This window comes from Tupaia chinensis, unplaced genomic scaffold, assembly GCF_000334495.1.
Source record: "Tupaia chinensis unplaced genomic scaffold, TupChi_1.0 Scaffold143910_1, whole genome shotgun sequence".
Classification (NCBI taxonomy): domain Eukaryota; kingdom Metazoa; phylum Chordata; class Mammalia; order Scandentia; family Tupaiidae; genus Tupaia; species Tupaia belangeri.
Window position 1 is genome coordinate 3362 of NW_006203761.1, and position 16468 is coordinate 19829.

General features: G+C 39.5%; 1 protein-coding gene across 1 annotated transcript in view; it reads right to left on the bottom strand.

The window, feature by feature from the left end:
* Positions 1-1413: 1413 nt before the first annotated feature.
* Positions 1414-16468, bottom strand: part of TRAF6 (TNF receptor associated factor 6) — a 26439-nt gene continuing 11384 nt past the window's right edge. Inside the window, exons 5-8 of the mRNA XM_014582893.2 lie at positions 9408-9479; positions 6254-6331; positions 3327-4035; positions 1414-1626 (exon numbers count right to left, since the gene is read on the bottom strand). Coding sequence (XP_014438379.1) covers positions 1583-1626; positions 3327-4035; positions 6254-6331; positions 9408-9479 — 903 coding nt within the window. The 3' untranslated portion in view covers positions 1414-1582. The remainder of the gene's footprint in view (positions 1627-3326; positions 4036-6253; positions 6332-9407; positions 9480-16468) is intronic.

Consider the following 16468-nt stretch of genomic DNA (forward strand, 5'->3'; position numbering starts at 1 on the left):
TGGACTCCCCCATGACCAACATAGGTTCGAGTCCCAGACCTGGCAGCTCGCTTCGTCACTTTCTCTCTCTCTCTCTCCCCACCTCTCTCACTCTGTCTCTCTCTGGTCAAATTAAAATAAATAAATAAAGTTAAATAAAATAATTTAAAAATCAAAAGGATGACTCAAAGTTAAAAAAAACTATAATGGAGGGGACATCAGATGGTGTAGCAGTTAAGTCACTTGACAAAACAAGATACTAAATGGAGAACCAAATTTCATACTAAACACAAAAACTGCTAGAGATTATCCAACTTTTTATTAGTCTACCATTAGGGTAAAAAAGCCACTTCTTATTCTATTTTATTCTACTATCCACTCCCCAAATGAAAGGTGAATCACATTGCGTACATAGAAACTATTGTTATTGAAGTCAGTTAAACAACAAAACAACATCTATCTTTGTTCTCCAATAGCAAAATGTTATGACCTGCAACAAATTTCATCCAACTTTGTGTTTGATATCTCTAGAAACAGAGGAAACATGTTTTTTAAAGGTTTACTGATGTCCCAGAACGTTGCTAGATGTCTCAGAATGTTGCTAAAAGACAGAGTATGCTAAAAGATGGGTAATATAGCTATAAACACTCAGATCAAATGCCTGTAGGACAACTGGGTGAAACTAGCATGTTTAAGAGTAGTAAATTACAAAAAATAAAAAAACAACCAAACAAACAAAAAACAGGTTTCCAGGTTAAAGAATTGGCTGAGTTAAAGCCTTATTAAAAGTTTTCTTTGGAATAGCCTGACCATCATTTCCACCCTGTATTCACAATGAATGACCAGCATACAGTAACTGGTTAGTTTACTCCAAAAAGCCAACTGTTGAGGTTCTAAAGACATCGTTCAGTTTAATCAAAATGTGACCCAGCAGATGAACACTAAATTCAAAGAATGTCTTCTGCAAGCAAAGACCAAGTTAAGGATATTTTCTATTGGTGAAATCCTCTAGGAAGTATTGTCAGTGTTCTACTGATTAGAACTTAAAACAGAATTTTACAGACAGAGGGGATCTTAGAAACAGCTAGTTCAATTCATTTTACAGATGGAAAACTTGAACCTAAAATGGTTGAGGTTAAGCAAATGTTTTAAGACTCCTGAGTTAGTAGGAAAAAACTAATATAAGCAAGGCAGGAAATGACTGCCCTTAGTACATAATGCATGGAAATGCTTTTAATAGAATTTGACCAGCTTATAAAAATCATTTCCTTTTTCGGGGTGGGGGTAGGGGTTGATGTTGTGTGGCAACATTTAATTTTTTCCTATGATAAAAGTATATGTTTATGGGAAAAATAAATAAGGAAGCACAAAAAATAAAATAAGCCTTCAAAACATTTTTAATAGTTTTTTCAGGCTTTTTCTATTCAAATAAGCAGGGCTCCAGAGGGGTCACCCCAGAGGGCGTGCCAGAGGGGGTGTGTGAGTGACTCTCAGGAGCTAATTGGAAGGCACGTTTTTTGGCATAAAGCATAAAGCAAAGGGACAGGATAAGCTAGTAACCAGCTGAGCTCTGGTACTGAGAGTGGTGCAGGAGAGAGGTCTTTTATCTCTTTATTTTACTCTGTAAAAACTTGCCACGGTAGGACCCTAAAGGTGGGTTGGGGAGAAAGGATAGAGAGAAAAACAAAAAAGAACAGTTGAAGTGAACTTGCTGAAGCAACCTAGAACCAAAAACCAGACTTCTCTCCACAGATAAGGTCTCTTAGCTTCCTCCTGAAAGTAAGGCTGATCTTGGACCCTGATTGGTGATATGCTTTGGCCTCTCTGGAGATAAAATTTGAGTGCTCATTACCAGACAACTTGAAATAACCTTGTGTAAACAGCATAGGAGATGGATCCTTTAAAATTGTTGTCAGGGCCTGCACTAGTCGTGGGACTCCCTGAAAACCAGATTCCACCATGTTTTGTACATAGAGGCCTTTAACAAAGACACAGTAGCACAGAGCACCTTTGCTTCTCAGGCACATCAGTCACTCTGACAGACCCCAAGACCCTCTGGACCTGCAGTGGACCCCTGGACTACAGCACCCTACTATAGCTGAGTCAGTTACAACGGCAGCTGATACAATCACTGTGACATCTTACCGTGGTTTGGTGATTTCTCAGATATCTCCAATGATCTCCCAAGTTTTAAGAAGTTGTTTTTAGCAATTTAGCTCTGTTTCATGTAAGGCAACTAAACCAAAAGGTATTCAAGAGTTGAAAACGGTGGCTCATACGGCTCTAACACCAATGAGATGACTTAGCAGTGTAATAATTGAGTCTCTTATTTTTATGCTGGTGACTGTGTCTCCTTGTCCTATAAACACTGAACAGGAGACGCATGCAGAGCTGTGGAATTCACTCTGCACTGAGCAACAAAGGGTGGACACAGCCTGAAACCAGCAGCTGGTATGCACATGGTCCTCCACATTATCAACTTCGGAAAAAGATGCTGCTTTATGGCCTCGGATAAAAATACATGTAAGCAAAGCAGAATGAAACACTTCAACACACACAGTTCAACAGACAACATGTTTGACACTAAGTCAGGAAGGTTATATTTAGGGTTTAAACTAGTCCCTGAATACCCTTCGTTAACACGAAGGGGGGAAAAATGGGTGAATGAGAACTTGAGCTTTCCACAGATCACAGTTCAAATCCTCTGAAATCAGGAGCAAGGTCAAATAAAATGAGAACTCAACCCTCTAGAGCAGTAGCTCCTCTCACTGGTGCCGGCGCAAGGCAGTCGTGATTCTGAAGTTTAATATATCACATAGAACACTATAAAAATAAGCTGAAGTTTTAAGGAAAGTCCGTTGTGGTGAAGGTTTGAGATTGAGTACTATAACTCTGGGCTCTTGATAACTACACTGGAGTGAAAGCCCACAAAAGTACAAGAGGTATCCTAACCCGCACATCAGCTGCTGACAGGCACGTCTGATGTAACACTTACAGAAAACCATGTTACACGTACATGTCAAAGAAAAAACTGCCTTCGATCTTTGTAACAGAAAGTGACCTAACAACATTCACTGAGATGGATGCAACTTTCTCACTGCCTGTTTTGGTTTGCATGCTATCCAGAAGGAGGCAAGGAAAGGTACTACTTTCTACCAAATAGTTTTCTTTTTAAAGAAACAAGGGGGTGCTATACCCCTGCATCAGTACTTCGTGGCTGGAAGCCCTCCCTTCAGAGGCTAACCATGTCAAAGCAGGTAGAGACTTCACAGTGCACTAATAATGTATCATCCTTAACAAAGGTTCTTTGTTAAAACAAAGATGCATAAAAGTTACATAGCCAAAACCTTTTGGGTTCCGTGGGATTGTGGGTCGCTGGAAGGCAAGCAGCTCCGATTTGGCATCCATTATTTCTTCATGGTTTTGCCTTACAGGTGCTTCGGACTGATCCAGGATGGTAAGGAGTATTGTTCCCTGGAAGGGCCAAGGGAGGTGGCTGTCATACTCTCCTTGCATTGTGTGGACAAAGAGAGATATGTAGTTCGCACAGCGCTGGGCCGTGGGTAACTGCAGGTGCAAGCGCATGCACAGTTTGTACCCGGGTTTGCCTGTGTAGAATCCAGGGCTATGGATGACGACAGGTTTCTCCTCTTCCTGAGACTTCAAGTGCATCCCAAAGTTGCCAATCTTCCAGACATAAATCCCATTGCACTGCTGTGCTTCAATTTCAGCGACTTTGTCCTCAAGGGTTCGAATAGTTCGTTTGAGATCGCTTACATACATACTCTGAGTTTCCATCTTAGCAGTCAGTTCCCGGATCTGATGGTCTTGTCTTACAAGGCGACCCTCTAACTGCTGAATAGTTTCCTGGAAATTCTGGACCTCTGGGTGACACGAACAGGAAACCCGGGGCTGGGAGGCAGAATCGTATGGGAGCAGATCAGGCTGAGGGATGGAAGTCAGGGCAAGGCTCAAACTGTGAACAGCCTGGGCCAGCATTCTCATGTGCGACTGCGTATTCTCTTGCAGGTGTCGTGCCAAGTGGTTCCTCTGCATCTGCAAATCAAACAAAAGCCTTAGGTCAGGAACAGATGCTGTGAGGACCAGGAATGCATCTCGGTCTGGCCAAATAAGAGGTTTTTAATCAGTGTCATCATTTCCCTCAACCCTCTGTAACTTTCTTTTACCCTTTGTCAAAATCTCAATTAAATGAGGTGATCCTGCCTTTTAATTCACTGAAAAACTGAGGCTCTCTGCTAAATATTTTAAGGTTTTGTTTTTTTTTTTTTTTTTTTTTTTTGCCGTAGGGAGTGTGCGCTCACCAGAGAAAGAGACGGGGAAAATGAGAAATCACCCCTGGAAGGATGACCACACTGCAATCCTTTCTCCTCCGTTTTCCTCTCAGGATTTGGGGCATACATGCACGCACACCCAGTGTGATTTTTCAAGTCACCAGGCCCAGGACTCGAATCATGGTCAGCTACATGGGAGTCCAGCGCCTTAACCACCATGCCAAATGCTAGCCCCTCTGATGAATACTCTCAAGCTTCTAGTCCCACCTATAGGCATACCAGTCTCTACACTCATCCTTCTCTTCTGACTCAGAGGTGATTCTCCTCTGGCCCAAGAATAATGTCCTACCTATGCCCTAGACAGTACCCAACTCCTCTCAACATCTGAGGTTATCCCCTTTCTCCTTCATGTTCAAACATTCTCTTCCTTTTTCTTCAGAATATAATTATTAAAATCTTTCCCACTGGAGAGGAAAAAAGGCAAACCTCTCTACTGAGCTTACGTAGTTAATACCATTTTCTCCCTCTTCCAAGAGAAGCCTACCTGAATTGAGCCCAATTTGTTTATTTTACAAATCTATTGCAAATTGGAATCTTTCCTCTTTCCATACTATTCCAAGATCATCAATGACATCCCGTTAAATGTAAAATATCTATAACAATTTTTATTAAAGAAACTCATGTATACTACAGAAAAATAAAAGATACAGGTGATCAAAAGGAAGTTACTTATTATCTCACCTAACTTTTATGAACATTTTAATACATTTCCTTCAAGTCTTTTTTTCTTCTCTTCCTACTTATTATCTCACCTAACTTTTATGAACATTTTAATACATTTCCTTCAAGTCTTTTTCTTCTCTTCCCTTTACACACTTACTACACACAATTTTGATCACATCATCCACTAACATCACAAGTTACTGCCCCAAATCAATAATCTTGAGTCCCAATTTTTCTTTGAAGCTTTAAAGAACATATACGATGTGTGTCTTTTATCTGTTGTCTCCACCTGGGTGTTCCATAGCTAGATAAATTCATAACTGCAACTCAGTATTATTAAAATGAAATTTTTTGTTTTTCTTTGGAGAGGTTTTTGCTAGAGGGTGCGTGTGCTTGCCAGAAAGACTGGGAGAGACAGAGAGACAGAAAGCGAGAAATCACCCCCCGGGGGGATGGCCACGCTGCAATCCCTTCTCCTCCATTCTCCTCTTGGGATCGTGGGCACGCACACACGCACGCATGCACGGTGTGAGTTTAAACCACCAGGTCCAGGCCTCAAACCGCGGTTGGCTACATGGGAGTTCAGCAACATAGCCATTATGCTAACTGCAGGTCCCAATTCTTTTGTTTTTAATCTCTCCCTCTAAACAGTTTCTTTCGTGTTCACTATTTTTTTTCTTTGAGAAAGATTTTTTGTCATCGGGCATGTGCACTCACTGGACAGACAGAGAGCAAGGAATTACCCCCAAGGGGGATGGCCACACTGCAATCCTTTCTACTCCATCCTTTCAGGATTTAGGGAATACACACACATGTGCCTGGTGCGAATTTTAAGCCACCAGGTCCAGGACTCGAACCAGTCAACTACATGGGAGTCCAGCAACGAAATCATTACACCATCTGCTGGTTCCTTTTTTTTTTTTCCCTGAATAGATCAGTGACCAGGACCAGAGTCATCCCATATGCCTTCTTCTCCTTCACCAGTCACATATATTTAAACAGTCACGAGATCATACCTCCTAAGGATGTAGTGGCTCCCAGATCCATTCATGATTATCACCATGAACTCATTCTGTCAAGTCTTTCTGAATACTTGTATTGCCCTGCTACTTCTGCTCACAGTCTTTACACACAACTTTATTATGTAACTCATCACTCCGCTTTATAAATATTTACATTCTTGTTGGTACTATCCACTACACTATGTAACTGAGTATATTTTTATTTATTTTCAAGAATTAATAGGACAAAAAACTTACCTTTTCGTGGCAACCAAAAGTGCTGAAAGTGCATGGAATTGGGGCCGTAGGGCAATCTAAATCATAATGATTAGGCATCTGAAAACCAAAACAAAGGTTGAAAGATGTTTCTTCCCTGCACATGTTCTAATTTGATCAATTCACCACTTAAAATGAAGAATTACAGTTCACCTCAGCTCAACTCAACTATGTAGTATCTATGGCTGCTTTGGAGCCACACTGGCAGAGTTAAGTAGCTACAACAAAAACTGTGTAGCCCACACAGATTAAAACATTTATTTCCAGGACTAGCAGGTGGCATAATGGTTACATTGCTGGACTCCCACATAATCAAGTGCAGTTCGAGTCCCAGATCTGAAAGCTTAAAACTCATGCAGGTGTGTGTGTGTGTTGGCCCAAGATCCCAAGAGGAGGATGGAAGAGAAGGTACTGTGGCGTAGCCATGTCCCCTGGAGGGTGAATTATTGCTTTCACTCTGTCTCTCTGGCAAGCACACATACCCTATAGCAAAAATTTCTCCAAAATACATACACACATATACATATATTTACTTCCAAAAGTTACAAAGAAAGAGAACATCAACATCTCATAATATCCCCCGCCCCCCCCCAAAAAAAACACTCAAAAATTCATTTCAAGATAATGAATTTGTTCCTGCTATTGAGAACTGACACCCTCTAGTGGTATTTTAGACCAAAAAGAACACCTGGGACCAGAATATAGTGTAATGGCTATGTTGCTGGACTCCCACGTAGTCAACTGCAGTTTGAGTCCCGGACCCAGCAGCTTAAACTCATGCCAGGTGTGTGTGTGTGCATGCCCATGATCCCAAGAGGAGAATGGATTGCAGCGTGGTCATCCCCCATGGGGGATGATTTCTCACTTTCTGACTCTGTCTCTCTCTGTCTTTCTGGCGAGCGCACATGCCCTATAGCAAAAACCTCTAAAAAAAAAAAAAAAAAACCCCCAAAAAAAAAAAAAAAAAAAAAAAAAAGAATACCTTCTGACAACCAGTAGAACTCTCAACTCAGCCAGGGCTCTCACTGTGGTCCTTCTAGGCCATTAATAGGAACCAGTCCACTCCGTGCACTGGAACCACTAACCACTAGCTATACCCCTTACTTCGCTCACAGCCACTTTCCATAAATAACCTTACTCTGCTAACCCAGGAGTATTGTAGCTATAATGGGGAGACTCAGGTCTGTTGGGAACAACTTCAAGCACATTAGTAAAGGCTCTACAGAAAGTCTCAGGCTTTGATTTAGGAACTCTAAGACATGTTCCTTCAAGTGAGATCCACTGCACAAAATCATATTCTTATAGAGTGGTGCCAAATTCTCTTTAGAAATTTAGTTTAATTTAGGCTCTAGATGAAAATACTTGAAAGACAAACTACCTTAGGGAACACTTAATCCAATCCTTCACTTCTCAGGAGAAAACAATCTAGAACAGAAGTCAGCAAAAAGTATTTTATAAAAGGAAAGACAATGAATGTGAACAGTATGGACTCTGTCCCAAATTCTCGCCTCTACCATTATGGTGCAAAAGCAGCCACACACATGATACGTGACACATGGGCATGGCTGTGTCCCAACAGAACTTTATTTATAGACACGGGCAGTGAAGAGATGGGGCTGGCAGCCTGGTGTGCTGATCTATGATCTGGAATGCCAACTTGCCAGAGACCGAAGTGCAAATCAGTAGCATGGCTTGGAACAAAACCTAGGTTTTCTGACTCAGCCTTGGTTCTTTACTTACAGTGGATTTTATTTTTATCAGATTTAAATCACACTGCCTAGTTTCTTTTCTTTTCATTTAGATCTTTTGCCTTAGGGTGTATGTGCTCACCAGAGAGAGAGAGACAGAGACAACGAGAGGGAAAGCAAGAAATCACCCCCAGGGGGATGGCCATGCCGCAATCCCTTCTCCATTCCCCTCTTGGGATTTTGGGCATACATGCACATTTGTCTATCTGTCAGGTTTTCAAGCCACCAGGTGTGCAGGACTTGAACTGCAGTCGGCCATGTGAGAGTCCCGCAATGTAACCACTACACCATCTGATGGTCCCACTGCTTGGTTTCTTTTAAATATTATAAGAGAAAAAAGGAAATCCAGAGATGGGGCTTTCCTAGCACAAAGATGTTTAATACCTTCAAATGAAGGCTTTGCTGGAAAACAACTAAAGAAGTCTGTTGACAGACAAAAGAAATTTAGTTGAATGACAGGTTTTGCTTGAGTCTACTTAATCAATAGTAATCTCTGGGTTTGTAGATTTCATGAATATATAAAATTTAGTGACTAATATGCATATTTTGTGGGTAAACTCCCTGAGGGCAATCAGACGTAATTTTCCTTTCTCTATTAATAATCGACTTGCTTAGTTTTCTACTGTAACTATTAATACTGAGGGTCCCATAGGTGGCCTACGGCACAACTAAACAGAGGGGCTACAGGTTCTGGAAACTGCGCCACCTGTGTGCGCCTCAGGATCTACTGATCCAGATGCTGTGCTGCTCAACAGACTTGCTTTCTTCTACTTCACTGCTCCCTTTTGCTCTTTCTACTGGTCTCTAGACACCTCAGATCCTCTCATAGTATTTAAGTTATGTATTTCTTACATGGAAACCTAACTGATTAATCTCAAAAACGTTACAGTTTTACTGGGAATGTTATAAATATGTAGAAACACACGTATTATTAATGACTTAGGTATTTTAAGTACTTAAAAAGGCTGGATGCTTGGTCCTTTCACTTAAAAAAACTTTTTTAGTTTGCCATAGGGTAACAGAGACAGAGAAAGATGGAGAGTGAGAAATCGCACCCCGGGGGGATGGTCATGCTGCAATCCCTCTTCCTCCATTCTCCTCTCCAGATCCTAGACATGCCTGCACAAGACCCTGGCATAATTTTCAAACCATCAGGTGAAAGACTCAATCCTTGGCTATGTGGGGATCCAGAGCCTTAACCACCACACCACCTGTTGGCCCCAGCAAGTATTTTTAACTGTATTAGTGTCTATGAAAAATTTTCATACAACTTTAATACTTATTCAACCTGTATTAATTCCCCCTTATGGATTTAAATGTTCAATTAAAAACTCATTTTTTAAAGCTATTTTATGGAAATAATAATTTATGAAAAAAAATCATTATACCTGTTCTCTGATAAGCATGGTATTGCAGTATTCACAGATGACGTTTGCCAAAGGACAGTTCTGGTCATGGATCTAAATTTTATTAAGAGATATATAAGAAAAGCATGAGAAAAATATGAAAAAAGTAGAAACAACCAATTTTTATAAATGGTAATTTCTTTACTAAGAACACATTAAGGACATTAATTTGAATAAAGTGAAAACACGAGAATAATAATATTTTCTCTCCCTTTGCTAGTATAATAATATTAATTCAGGCTTCCAGCTCTTCACAAAGAATGTAATAGAGAATTTTTAAAATCATTCCCTTTTAACCTGAGGCAGAGCATCTGTGACTAGTTTGGATATCATCTGTCAATGCTGTAATTCTCCAAAAGCAACCTTCTTCTGAAAGTTTTCAGCAGCAACATGGTGACTGAAATAAAACTCTATCAGTAGAGCCGAAGAACAAATGCACTGTTGGGGGAGGGGTTCTGGTACCCAGGTTCTCATATGCCCCACAAGGGTGATTTCTGCTTTCTAAAATACGATGACTTTAGTTGATGCACTAAGAAATAATTAACCTTGCAGGTTAAGGACATCTCCTTTACTGATACTGAGGAAAGAGATGTCAATTTGCTGTCACTGTGACTGAGACTTCTCTACGGTTTTAGCGAACTGGCTGATTTCTTTTGAATATTTCATAAATCTAGTGACTATAACATACCTAATCTCATAAGAAAGTATGGAGAGCATCTTCCCTCACTCAGGATAGAAAGTGGCCAGGCATCTTCACCTTCGCCTCTGTTGGGTCCCTGGGTGCAGCTAAGGGTTGTGAAGTCCTACGCCAGCCAGAGACCTCCGCGTTAGCCAGGATAGAAAACAGTCAGGTGTCTTCACCTCAGCCTAAATTGGGCCTGTGGGTGCATCTCAGGGCTATGAAGCCCTCCCCCAGCCAGGGACCCCCACCCACTCTAGACACCCGTGTTAGCCAGGTAGGCAAGCAGCCCCCTCTTGCTCTTCTCTGTCCCTTCAAACTTTTTTTTTCTTAAAAAAACAAACAAACAAACAAACAAACAAACAAACAAATCCCAGCTTCTCTGCCCTGCTTGTGCCTTTCTCTTGTTAATTTCTCACTTATTCCCTCACTCAGGATAGAAAGCAGCCAGGCATCTTCATCTCAGCCTGTGTTGGGCCTTTGTTCCATGCATGCTGAGTGGTTTTCCATTTTAAACCCAATTTCATTTTCTGCCAAGTGATTTCTTTTTTTTTCTTTTTTCTGTTTTTTCTTATTTTCTTTCTAGTACTTTCATTCTTTTTCCTTTTTTTTCCCCTATTTCTACTGCCTTCATTGTTTTTCTTTTACCTTAGTTTCCTGTTTTACTGCTCAGCCCTTACTCACTGCCTAGAGACAACTAGGTTCATAGTAGCTGAACATCTGAACATTGTGAATTTTAGAGAACTCTTTGCACCTCACTGTAGTGGTTGCAAAAATAGTGAAATTCCTCTTCATAAATCCAATTGCAAAAGTCCTGTGGTGATTCCCACATTGGAGGACACAGTAGAAGGGAGAAAACAGCACAAATCATTTCACAGTGGGGGGAACACAAGAGTTCACAGTCACAGAATACTTCTCTAACAAACTGTCCAAAAGTGAATACATTACCAAATGACTAAGAATCAAAGAAGAGCCTCAAGATCGAGAGAATCAAGTAGTACATCTCCAGCAAGGTAACACTGTAACTTGTTTCCAAGTTGGGAAAAATTAGAGGATATTACCGAAAAGTCATAAAAAGAATTTAGAATATTTATGCTAACAAAATTCAATGATATGCAAGAGAATAGACACACTGAAGTCCAAGAGATGGGAAAGTCCTTCCACGATATGAAAGAAGAACTGGACACCATAATAAAGAATCAAACGGATCTTTCAGATATAAAGGGTGTAATACAGGAAATTAAAACCTCCCTTGAAAGTATCAAAAGCAGGTTAGACCATGCAGAAGACTGATCAGGAGAAGACAAAACCAATGACTTAAAAAAATTATCAAAAATACTGAGAAAACAGCCAAGAAAATTGAGGATATTATACGAGAAATACTAGATACCATGAAATGCCCAAACATCTGAATAATTGGTATCCCAGAAGGTGAAGAAACAGATAAGGGCATTGATAAATCTACTACACAAAATTCTGGAAGAAAACTTTCCAAGTTTAGAGAGGCACTCAAGCATCCAGACCAAAGAAATATGAAGAACCCCAAGAATCATCAGTCCTCTCCATGGCTCATCAAAGCTTCACTGGCCAAAACCACAAATACAAGATACTAAAATTGGCAAGAGAGAAAAGTCAAATCACTTACAAGAGCTATCCCATCAGGCTAACACTGAACAGCTCATCAGATACAATGTAAGCAAGGAAAGAATAGGGAAATAAATTCAAAGTGTTATTTAAAACAATTTCAACAAAGAATACTATACCCAGCAAAATTATCCTTTATATAGGAAAAGATAAAAATATTTTCGAATAAACAAAACCTGAAAGAATTTACCAACTCCAGAACAGCTCTTCAAGAAATTCTGAAAGGAGTACAATACCAAGAAAACTAAAGACAGATTGACAGCAATAAGAGAACAAAAACCAACCAAGAATATGGCCAACTTAATGGTAGGGACATGTCTGGAAGTATCAATAATAATGCTCATTCTTTTCCAGCTGAAACCATGGAGGGCGTTCAAGAGAAGAAAAAGAAGGTTCCTGCTGTGCCAGAAACCCTTAAGAAAAAGTGAAGGAATTTTGCAGAGTTGAAAGCTAAGCACTATTATAAGGAATACAGATAAATGCACAGAACTGAGATTCACATGGCCACGATGGCAAGAAAAGATGGCAACTTCTATGTACCTGCAGAACCCAAATTGGCATTTGTCATCAGGATCAGAGGGATCAATGGAGTGAGCCCAAAGGTTCGAAAGGTGTTGCAGCTTCTTCGTCTTCGCCAGATTTTCAATGGCACCTTTGTTAAGCTCAACAAGGCCTCAATTAACATGCTGAGAATTGTGGAACCATATATTGCATGTGGTACCTGAACCTGAAGTCAGTAAATGAACTGATATACAAACGTGGTTATGGCAAAATCAATAAGAAGCAAATTGCTTTGACAGATAACTCTTTGACTGCACGATCTCTTGGTAAATTCGGCATCATCTGCATGGAGGATTTGATTCATGGAATCTATACTGTTGGAAAACACTTCAAAGAAGCAAATAACTTCCTGTGGCCCTTCAAATTATTTTCTCCACGAGGTGGAATGAAGAAAAAGACCACCCATTTTGTAGAAGGTGGAGATGCTGGCAACAGGGAAGACCAGATCAACAGACTTATTAGAAGGATGGATGAATCCACCATGATTATTTTTGTAATCTGGTCAGTAAATAAACTGGCTGTTTTCAGACTGCAAATAATAATAATAATAATAATAATACTGCTCAATGTTAATGGATTAAATTCTCCAATCAAGAGACACAGACAGGCCGAATGGATTAAAAGTCAGAAACTTTCCATCTGCTGCCTATAAGAGACCTATCTCATGGATAAAGACATACATAGCCTACAAGTGAAGGGCTGGAAAAGGGTATTCCATGCTAAAGGAAACCAGGAAAGAGAAGTCACTATAATGATTTTGGACAAAATAGGCTTTATGACAAAAACTGTAAAAAAGACAAAGAAGGGTACTATATAGTAGTAAAAGGTCTAACTGACCAAGAAGATATAACACTTGTAAATATCTATGAACCGAACTCAGAAGCACCCAAATACATAAAGGAAAGACTGCTAAATCTAAAAGAGAAATAGACTGTAACACTGTAATTGTTGGACATCCCATTATCTCCTTTAGTCAGGTCAACGAGACAAAAAAACAAGCAAAGGAATTCAGGACCTAAATAATACCATAAATCAGATGGACTTAATAGAAGACATCTAATAGAAATTTCCACCCAAAAAACACAAAATATACATTTTTCTCTGCTCCGCATGGTACTTTCTCAAAGATTGAACACGTGATGGGGCACAAAACCAGTCTTTACAGATTCAAAGGCACAGAAACTATATCTACTATCTTCTCCAACCATGACAGATTAAACTTGATATTAATCTCAGGAAAAACCCTGAAAAATATACAAATACATGGAAACAAAATAAGCTACTTCTGAATGACTTCATGACTACTGAAGAGATTGAGACGGAAATAAAAAGTATCATGGAAACAATTGATAATGAGTGCACAGGTTTCCATAATTTATGGGACACAGCAAAGCAGTCATAAAAGGGAAGTTCACAGCCATTAGTACACACAAGATAAAGATGGAACAGTGGCAAAAGGATAACCAAAATAACAAAAAAAATAAAAAAACTGCCAGGAGAAAAGAAATAATAAAGATTAGAGCAAAAATAAAAGAAATAGAAAATACACACACTACACAGAAAATAAAGGAGAACAAAAGCAGGTTCTTTGAAAAGAGAAACAAGATTGACATACCATTAACTAGACTAAGAAGAGAGAAAGGAACTGTATAAATCAAATTTGCAACGAATCAGGCAACATTACAACAGATATAACAAAAATACAAAACATCATTAGTAGATACTATGAGCAACTCTATGCCAACAAAGAAAACATGGATGAGATGGACAAATTCCTGGACACATATAATCTACCAAGATTGACGCAGAATGACATCGAAAGCCTGAATAGACCAATAACAAGCAATGAGATTGAATCAATAATAAATAACCTCCCAATGAAGAAAAGCCCAGGTCCTGATGGCTTTACTGCTGAATTTTACAAAACTTTTAAAGAATTGTAACCCCCACTGTACTCACACAGTTTCTAGAGATCCAAAAGGAAGGAACCCTTCCAAATTCATGAAGACTCCATTACCCTCATTTCCAAAATGGATAAGGATACAACAAAAATGGAAAACTATAGACCTATATTTCTGATGAATATAGATGCAAAAATTCTCAACAAGATATTTGCTAACCATATCCAACAACATATGAAAAAGATTATTCATCACAACCAGGTAGGCTTTATTCTGGGGACGCAAGGGTGGTTCAACGCATGGAAAACCATAAATGTAATACACCATATTAACAAAAAGACAGACAAAAATCATATGATCCTTTCAATTGATGCAGAAAAAGTATTTGACAAAAAACAACATTCATTTATGATTAAGACTCTCTGTAAAATTGGCATAGAAGGGTCATTTCTCAGTATAGTAAAATCCATCTATGAAAAACCTATAGCTAACATTATATTGAATGGAGAAAAGCTGAAAGCTCTTCCACTAAAAACTGGTACATCACAAGGCTGCCCGCTTTCTCTGCTCCTATTCAATATAGTACTGGAAATCCTAGCCAATGTGATCAGACAAGAGAAGGAAATCAAGGAAAGAAGAGCTGAATTTATCTGTTTGCAGGTGACATGATGGTATACATAGAAGACCCAATAGTATCCAAGAAAAAACTTCTCTAAGTAATAAATACATACAGTAAAGTGGCAGAATACAAAATTACCTCACAAAACTCTATGCATTTCTATATACAAATAAGCATACAGAGACAGAACTGAAGAAAGTAATCCCATTTACCATAGCCACAAGAAGTATAAGATACTTAGGAGTAAATCTAGCCAAGGAAGTCAAAGATCTCTACAAGGAAAACTATGAAAATCTTAGAAAGGAAATTGAAAAGGACAACAAAAAGTGGAAGGACATCCCGTGCTCCTGGATTGGCAGAATTAATGTAATCAAAATGGCAATCCTGCCCAAATTAATCTATATATTTAATGCAATCCCTATAAAATTACAAGAGATATTCTTTACAGACCTAGAAAAGACAATCATAGAATTCGTCTGGAATCCTGTAAGACCCGGTATTGTCAAAGCCATCCTGCTAAAGAAGAGTGGAGTGGGTGGCATCTCACTCCCTGACCCAAAAATATATTACAAACCTGTAGTAATCAAAACAGCATGGTATTGGCACAAAAACAGTAATGAGGACCAATGGAACAGAATAGACACTCCAGAAATAAATCCCAAAACATAAAGCCAACTGATATTTGACAAAGGGTACCAGTCAATCCAGTGGGAAAAAAGAATCCTCTTTAGCAAATTGTGCTGGAAATACTGGATATCCACCTGCAGAAAGATGAATCTGAACCCCTATCTGTCACCATTAACAAAAGTCTAGTCAAAGTGGATCAAAGATCTAAACTTAAGGGACCAGCAGTTAGTGTAATGGCTATGTCACTGGACTCCCACATAGTCAACCATGGGTCGCGTCCCAGATCTGGTGGCTTAAAACTCACACCAGGCGCGGGTGCGTGCGTGCCCAAGATCCCAAGAGGAAAATGGAGGAGAAGGGATTGAGGCATGGCCATCCCCCCTGGGGGGTGATTTCTCGCTTTCTGTCTCTCTGTCCCTCTCTGTCTGGCGAGCACAAGCGCCCTATAGTAAAAACCTCTCAAAAAAAAAAAAAGATATAAACTTAAGACTGCAAACTACAAAACTACTGGAGGAAAACACCGGGGAAACTCTGGGAGAAATTGGGGTAGGCAAAGACTTCTTAAACAAGACCCCCAAAGCACTGGATATAATCCCCAAAATAGACAGGTGGGATTACAACAGATTAAGAAGTTTCTGCCTAGCAAAGGACACCATAATTAGTGTGAATTGACAACCTTTGGAATGAGAGAGAATTTTTGTTAACTGTGCCTCACATAAGGGACTGACAACCAGAATACACAGGGAACTCTAATAGCTTAACTGGAAGATAGGAAAATGAGCTAAATAGACAATTCTCTAAGGAAGACATACAAATAGCCAAAAAGCACATGAAAAAAATGCTCAACATCCCCCATTGTAAGGGAGATGCAGATCAAAACCACTATGAGATACCACCTAACCCCAGTCAGAATGGCAAAGATTAAAAAATAAATAATGATAAATGCTGGAGGGGATGTGGTGAAAGGGGAACACTCCTACACTGTCGGTGGGAATGTAAATTGGTCCAGCCC